The following is an 8,911-nucleotide window of genomic DNA, read 5'->3' on the forward strand; positions in this document are numbered from 1 at the left end:
ATATAACAGAGACAAGAAGGTTGCAGGCAGGTGAACAACAAACACCCATTGAGTGCAGGGGGCCGCCAATGCTTCTTTGTGCACTGGTTGCCCCTTTGATGTTGACGCTAATGACATCTGCTGCTAATTACTTCACTACCCTAGGTGTTTCATATCATATGAAATGAACCTTGCATTTATTTTCTCCACAATATAATTCCGTATAGAGATTTCACAGATGTACCACAATAGATTCCAAAATAGTACAAAAACAGGTTAAATACAAAGAGAGGTGGCCAGAATTATGTGTGATACCACTGGTTATAAAAACATAACTCTTGTTTGTCCACAGTGGCTGCATGTATGTATGAATGTGTGGATGGGTGTGTCATTGTAGCCAAACAAACACACCAGGACAGGCTCTGCCACACCGACACCCAAACACACCAGGACAGGCTCTGCCACACCGACAGCCAAACACACACCAGGACAGGCTCTGCCACAACCACAGCCAAACAAACACACACACCAGGACAGGCTCTGCCACACCGACACTCAAACACACACCAGGACAGGCTCTGCCTCGCCAAACCCAAACACACACCAGGACAGGTTCTGCCACACCGACACTCAAACACACACACCAGGACAGGCTCTGCCACACCGACAACCAAGCACACAGACCAGGACAGGCTCTGCAACACCGAAAGCCAGACACATGCACCAAGACAGGCGTTGTCACACCGACACCCCAACACACACACACCAGGACAGGCTCTGCCACACCGACAGCCAAACAAACGCAGCAGGACATATCCTGATCGGCTACAACATTAAAAAAAATATATTCTCCACACTGCTTTTTGTTGCTCCCTCCTCTGTGTTTTTGCCCCTTGTATATCACCCCCTGCCAGCCCCACATTTTGTAGTTATGCCACTTAGCCCCTTTAAATATGGATGACCCATAATGGGTCCACATCTGTCATCACCCCACTCCCACCAGCTCTTTTTTTATATAATTTATGTACGTTTTCCCTGATCACCTGCCTGCCTGTCTGCTCACTCTGTGCGCTCCTCTAATTACTCCTCCATGGGACTGACTCTGACCTTGTGTAAGCCGGCCCCCTCAAGCGTCATGTCGCATCTTCAATGGGGCAGGACAAAGAGCCTCACTGAGGCATTAGGCGGCACGGCGTCCACAAGCCGGCCTGTTTACGTTCGATTACCGTCAATGGCGGTCGTATCGGCCGCTTCGATGCTCCACTGGCCCCTGGTGGGCCGGCCGTGACTGGCCCTATTTTCTGGTAGGGGCTTGGAGCTGCAGCTCCATCAGCCCCTACGTTAATCCGGCCCTGTGTTCTTGGAAAATGATATTCCACTTTGGTGTAATGTGGACTTTAAACTGACACACATGAACATTAACCAAAATGTATTCACTTAGTAGACAATTACATGGTACTAAGGACTTTTTAAGAGAAGATGCTACTAAATGTGACCTTTTCACCACACCCTCAATTCATGTATGATAAATAAGAGTGTTTAATGCTGGACCTGCTAATCATTCTAGGCCCATAAATCATACTAAGATTGGATGGAGACGTGTTATATGAAAAGATGACAGCATCCAGATGTGCGCTAGAAAATAGCTTTTCAGCCACATGCTATTGACAGTTTATTAACATTCATTGTAGACGTTTTGAATATTCATAGAGAGGCATGTCATGATAATGTATCGCGCTTAGTACAACATGCAAAAATGAACAGGCATGCTATATATGTAAGGTTATGACCAATTAGTTTAGGTTAAAATAATACATATCGCGCTCTTTTTCTAAAGCGTGCTCTGCAAAATGAGTTACAGTCTTCTCTTAGCTTTATGTATCTGTGAGATGCGCAAACACCAACGCACTGGAAAGGTAAAATTTCAACTTTAAACATGCATATAATTAAAGGAAAACTGATGTTTATTGAATCATATGCAAAATAATTACACTTGTTTTCTGTGTACAAATTGCTTTTCCTAGAGGCAGAATGGAGAGGACAGATCCAGTGTCTATAGGTTACTATGGTAAACTATATGTTGCCACAAGGATTTACATACAGTACCAATCCCCCTACCACTCCCACCCCCCATCCACTCATGTTTGGGTTACAAATGAATACTTTATATAAAATGTTAAGGGCTCTATGACATTGTCAAAATGAATAGCTTTGTGAAAAAATGTGTTGGATGGAATTGATATAAAGAGAAAAGATAGGTTAGTCTTATTCAGCATATGAGAATTTGTCAAATTATCATTTGCAGCACAATTGGTTAATCTGCATTGACGATGGCTTTGTATCATTTGCATATCCTATACTATATTTTTTATATATATGAAACAAGCCTAGCATCTAAAAAATATCATCGAAACAGATATATATGTGTGTGTGTGCATTTTTATATAATTATTTGGCAGGAAACAAGCATGGTATGATCTTATCTATCCCTTTATTTAGCTCGTGTGTATGAGATTGGTTATTGGTTTTATGGTTAAATGTCATGTAAAGGGAATACTACACACCATGAATTTTAATGTGCAGACATATGTTCAAGCTTGTTTCTGGTGAGCGCACACTTGTTGGGCTATAGTAGTATTTCTCTACCTAATATCTACCAGTAATGTTATTTCTGGCATATGTCTCTTTCTGGATCAGCAACCATGTATTCAACATTTTTTTTGCCATGCTCTCTAATGTAGTTTCCACGAATCAATTGGAAAGTCATTCTTCCTGATCCATTAGAAATATCAATGTTAATATATTCTTTATGGATATTTCAAATGTGTTTCTCATTCAAGTAAATGCGGCCCCATACATTGGGTTACAGTGTGGCTGTCATACAGTGGTAGAACTAAAACTCCCAAGATTCTCTGACAATTTAGGAAACAACATATGCCACTTGGTATAGCATGTCCTTGATTACATATTGTATAGATTTAATAGCTTGTAAATGAATAATATCTATTTATATAAACTGCATGTTTAATCTACAATTGAAATCCTGATTATATTAGGTTGATAAAAATAAAATGTGTTATTATTTTACAATGCACCATATCTTACCTCATAACCAATAATGAAACTTGCCACATACATTGTAAGTTGTACTTATCGTTTTCTAACAGAAATATGCCACAGGCATTAGGCAAATGTTTTATTTTAACAATTTTTTTAAAAAAAATATGAATTCAGTGACAACGTATTGAATTTATAGTGTTCTAATGTCAGGTGGCCTTTAAGCCTTTGTGAGTAATAAAATATCTGATAGTGAGAAGGGAACCATTCAACCTAATTTGAGCTGCGGCAGCTCCATGGAATGATCAGTCATGTAAGAAGAGGCATAGCTTGGCATGAGCCTCCCAATGGGGAGGTTAAAGAGCCAATTATTTATAATGGAGCAGCTCACAAATAACTGCAGCAATTAATACAAAAAGCTTCTGCTATTGCAGAGAGGACCTTAACAGCCACAGACTGTAAACAACTGCATGAAACCCCCACCACCTATACTTCTACTCAAACCATCCGCAGATATATTGTGGGAAACTTCCTCCCCACAACTCCAACCCTCTCTCGTTCCTTTGTTGGACTCTGGACATGGAACCATGGTTGGAAAGGTTTTAGAGATGGTTTAGTTGACGTCATTAATGTGACGCAGCCATTGTTTTGTCTTTGTTTTGCAAGTAAAATCCTGTGGATGAAGTCATCTTCTCAACTTGTTTGGTCAATATGATAAAACACCATTACATACAATTATGGTAATAGGTAAAGTGGACATGGATGATTCTCCAATGTTAGCATTAATTGCATTGCCCATTGATGCCAGTATGCCCTTGCTAGCATTGCAAACCCAACATATTACAAATTCCAATCATAAATTGTTTCAGCATTCAACAATTTCTGAATTAATATTTACGTAACACCAATTCAAACAGGACTGCTTTTGTTATAGACTAGAACTTGACTTTACAAATAATTAATATTCAGGACATAAACTGATTTTATTCTATTTACTCAGTATAGGAATTACCATTGTGGAGTATATATACATATATATATATATTTTGGGTGAGGTGAAACCATCACTTAGTAATTTCACTTAGGTTGTACGGGAGTTATGGGCCTTAAGTGTGTGTGAATTATGATACCTGCTGTATCTCCCTCATTATGGGATCTGTGCTTATGAGTTACTGTAAAGATATAGTTCTGTGTTCTGTCTTCATACAGACACTGAATTGGCATGCTTTTGGAACATGTCAGTCTGTGTAATTGGGATTTCCATTCATTTGCATTAGATAAAAAGTGTATAGAAGCCATTTCATTCTCTCACACTGACAAATGCAGAAACTGACTATACTACTATAATGAATTCACCCTTTACTGGCATTATTACTATTTAGGGTATACATTTCAGAAATCCATATACTCCACATCAATGCTGTGCATCTCTATAAAGACCAACATAGTAACATAACTTAGTGCCTACATGTGCCCTAACCCATGCAAGCAGACTTATCTACTACCTAATGTGTTGGCCCCTGCATATTTGTCTTAAGGTGATATGACACCTACCTTCTTTGGGTGGGCGTTTTGCTTCTTTTGATAGGTTGCAGATTTGGGTGGCTTGAAGCTCCTGGGTGAGGCAGCCCTCAGTTTGCTCATTCAAGGGTAAGATGACATTGTTTAGTGACACCAAAGACTGGTCATCTATCCCCCATTCTCCTAAATGTTGGGGACAGGTGCATTTTGTATACATAATCCCACAGAGCTCTGTTTTCCCATTTTCAAATTTTAAGCAGTTCTCCAACCAAGTGCATAGGACATGACACCCAAACTGACTCGGGCTCACCTTGTTTAATACCAGAAACTCCAAAAAGGATTTTTGGTCATCTTCTGTTTTGTGTAATCCAGTGAAATCAATTGGATATATCCGACGAAGCTGGATAAAATTTTTATCATAGTGAAGAAAAACAAAGGCATTTTTTGTATCACATAATTGCATTATAGAATGGTTGTTCCTCAAAAGATCCTGTATTTTCTCATAAGAGAAATGGTCGAATTGATAAGCCAAAAGGGAAAAGTTGGAGCAGCTGAAGTCCTTTTTGGAAAATTTCAGGTAGATGCTATATTTGGTTGGATCTGGGTTTTCCAATGTCCAGGTGCAGTTAGTAAAGTTTTTGGGAAACATTTCACTTATTGAATAAGATCCATAAATTACTCCTTTCACCAATGCTGAGCACCAAAAGTCTTGGGCAGTGTTAAATCCAAACATAACCAGTAGATAGGTGGAAAATATATAAATCAGCAAATTACGAACAGCCTTCATCCTATGTCATTTGGCCTGTAGAAAATGAAATAAAATCAAAATGCATGTAGAAATCTGCAAGCATTTGAAAACAAGGCTCCTGACAATATTCTAGACAGTTGTTTTCAAGATTCTAGCAAGCTTAAAAAATAAACCTTTTCAAAAAGAAGGGCGACTATATATATATATATATATATATATATATTTAATATATTTTTCCCCGCTCAGGAATGCGTTCACCGTGTGCAAACAGTGCCACCAAGTGGAAATTGCACCTTCCTTACAACCCTAAAATAATATTTCAGAAAACATTACTTTGTTAACGTTGAAGTTGTATTTATGTGAATTTTATAAAATGAGAAATGTCACCATTTATTATTTGCGGCAAAACTGGTATATAATGCAAGCAAAATATTTTTTTCTAAATTATTTTATATTATTCATTTTAAATTGATTTAAAAAAAAAAACTTTTTCTATAGGATGTATTAGCGGTACATTACATTTTCTTGGTAGGCATATATGTTATCGTGAAAGTGTACGAGTGTAGTGTGTGTTTTGTAATAAAACAGAGAATCTGTTTCAGAAAATGCATATAGGCATACAGCTGAATAATAGTTAAATACAGGATGTCCCCAATGGTTAAGGTGTTAATATACTACTGCAAATCTACTCTAATGGCTGCTTGAATGCAAGCATTCTCCAGACTCAGCTCCACCGATGAACCCAAGAATTGCAATGTAAAATGACATAGCCTCTTGGGATAGAGAGTGGATCTGTGCATTAATGGCTCTGTGCGGATTAAATGCTAATGCAAGACATGTTTAAACACCACCGAGCATCGCAGTTATGTGGAGATCAAGCAGTTAATTACGCCTGACCATCTTGTTATGACATAGCTTTATGCGATTTTGCATATGCGCTCTTTCATAATCGAAGTCATGTTTCCCAAATGTTTCTTTCCATAGAAAAAACTGCAGAGAGCCCGATTCCTGCTCGTGTGTTATATAAGAGTATAAATTTTATGCTGAAATATTATTGTTGTTTTATGTGCTTTCATTCATCGTGTCATCATGACTAGGTTCTGATCCAAAAGAACTGCAGCAAACTTCAGATTTTGAAGTATATGCCCAACATTGCTTCAAGCCTTACACAGGAGATGGACATCTACTTAGATTTGTCCATGCCTCTTGTGACCATGTCCACATTGCTAAAAAGTGTCTTATATATTAACTATTTATTGTATCCTTCAGTTATGTAGGTAACATATAGAAGCTATGGGAAACGTTGACTCATTTTGTACACTAGATGAGCTAAAGTGAAAAAAAATAGTAAGCCTGCAACATTATACATGTCTAGGATTTCCAAATGGTACCACAGCTGCCTTCCCAGGCTTACAAAGAGCAGTGAATTTCCATAGGAACAGGGAGAAAATGTGTCTCTTCCACCAGAGCTCGTAAATTCAGCCTCTAATTCGCAATAGACTAGATCGTGTTTTTAAATCAGAGATATACAGAGAAGACAACAGATCTCTTGTATGTGTTCTCTCCTAACAGTTTGCATGCAATGCAGTTCTGCGCAGTGTCATTCAGTAGAGTGTAGGCGTTGAGTGCCAGTGTGACAGTATAGAAATGGGAGAATCAGTGAAAAAAAAGCCTCATGGATCTTATATAATTATTATACAACATAAAAACTAAACAAAAAAGATATTTTTTTCTTTTCTCTATTTCTTTAGTGCTTATTCTACGCTTGTCAAAGAGGATTATACCTACTGTAGTTCCAATCAGCTCTCTGATATTTCTAAACCCCAAAATCATTCCCCTGGGTTTCAAAGTATCCAGAGATGCCATTTAATTATCCTTAGAGTATTGTGAAAGCAAAGTTAATCCGATCTAACCATCCTCCCTCTTCTCCTATTCAAATAGATTCAATTGCTGGCTCCCTGATAGAATAAATATCTCACATTTTGTCAGTAATGGTTTATCTGGAGAAAATAACCAGGCATTTTAGTTTTGGATCTTGCCCCAAACTGATATATTCTACATTTTAGTGAAACATAGAGGGTGCCATGACTCTGCTATAACACCTATAAATATAAGACAAAATTGTATCACAACTTTCTATTAACCCTTGAATTCCATATGTGAATGTGGTGCTATAGTTGGTAGATATTCATAGTTCCTGTCCTTGGCAATTAGACTGACTTTACACTTTATAGTTTCATAATTAAGATATTACTTACAATAAAGGGGACCCCATGCCAAAAAACAAGAGACTTCTCTAACTTTTAAAGTACAAAAGGTACTTTGAAGACACTAGTAGTATTTTAGTATTTAGTTTTTGTCTCCAGAAGCTGCTGTCTCTTTTGAGGATAGCATTGATGATTAGACTGCTGGGAGAAAAAAAAAAGGTCTTTAAATGGGAGTGAGAAAAATCATCATTAACAGCCTTACCTTTCACTCCAAATCTGTGGCTATCTCTCTAGGACACTAGCAACTGCACACGTCCCAAAAACAATGAAGGAAATCCTCCCTGTCTTCAGAATTACTCAATCCCATTTTGCCTGGATTGTGTTTTAGATGAAAATGAGTATCTCCATGGAAATAGTAAGACGATCCTCTCTCTCTCTTTTTGAACAAAGCCACAAAATAATCAACAGCCCCCAGAAAATATATATGTATAGCTCCTTCACGAAATTAAGATAAGTGAAAGAATGATGCAATGTTGATTGCAGAGAGAGTCGAAATAAAGTCAAAAATCACAAGACAGGGAACAGGCAGCCAAAGGAATAGCTATCAGATGCTTGTGAGTAGAGATAGAAGGCTGTAGTAATCTTGATTTGGATCTATTTTTTCTCTCTCTCTCTCTCTCTTTTTCCCTCCCTTGGAAGTGCTGATGGCTGGAAAGCAGCTTGAACAGAAAAAAAATCTTTAGTTGGTGCTGGATAAATCTGTATAAATGTGGAGATTACTGAAGACTAGAGCGAGAGAGAAGCAGTGGGAGACACGGAGGCACTGCATGTGCATGTGCGTGGATCAGTATGTGTGTGTGTGTGCCTGTGTGTCAGCTTCATTTAGCTGAGGTGCTGATGGCTGGAATAAGGGGAAGTTCTAATGATCTGACTCCCTTTGCATTTTGCATTGCATTTAAAATATGAATGCACGGATTGCGATCAGGTCCAGAGATGGTTGGAAGGTGACGATGCAGGCAGCTTGTTCGAAGCTGGGAGAAGAATGAGTGCAGGCAGGCAGGCAGGGGGAGAGAGTGTCTGTGGCAGTGTTTGTGAGTGTGTCAGTTTCAGTATGGGACTGCGAATGCACTAAAAAACCAGCACGTCCAGAAAACATTTTTTTTTCAGTCTAGGAGATTTTTTTTTTCTACCTTCATTTCCCACCACTGAGCTGACTACTGGCGACTGTTAAGAGCAGCTCAGGGAGAAAGGGACATATACAGCACACAGATTGAGATCATAGCTCTTAACCATTTGACTCCCTCGAGCTGGAAATCGCCGCACAAAGTGGATGTGAAAAGGATTTGATTCATTGAGAATCCGTGGAGGAAAATCATTTATTGAAGACTGATCCCACTGA

At 38.5% G+C, this 8,911-nt stretch overlaps 1 protein-coding gene across 1 annotated transcript in view; it reads right to left on the bottom strand.

Annotated features, from left to right (window-relative positions):
* ADGRB3 (adhesion G protein-coupled receptor B3) overlaps nt 1–8,537 on the bottom strand; it is a 351,396-nt gene extending 342,859 nt beyond the window's left edge. Inside the window, exons 1-2 of the mRNA XM_053458858.1 lie at nt 7,775–8,537; nt 4,591–5,359 (exon numbers count right to left, since the gene is read on the bottom strand). Of these exons, the coding sequence (XP_053314833.1) occupies nt 4,591–5,344 (754 nt within the window). The 5' untranslated portion in view covers nt 5,345–5,359; nt 7,775–8,537. The remainder of the gene's footprint in view (nt 1–4,590; nt 5,360–7,774) is intronic.
* Between the last annotated feature and the right edge of the window lie 374 nt (nt 8,538–8,911).

The sequence above is a fragment of the Spea bombifrons genome, chromosome 3 (genome assembly GCF_027358695.1).
Source record: "Spea bombifrons isolate aSpeBom1 chromosome 3, aSpeBom1.2.pri, whole genome shotgun sequence".
NCBI lineage: Eukaryota > Metazoa > Chordata > Amphibia > Anura > Pelobatidae > Spea > Spea bombifrons.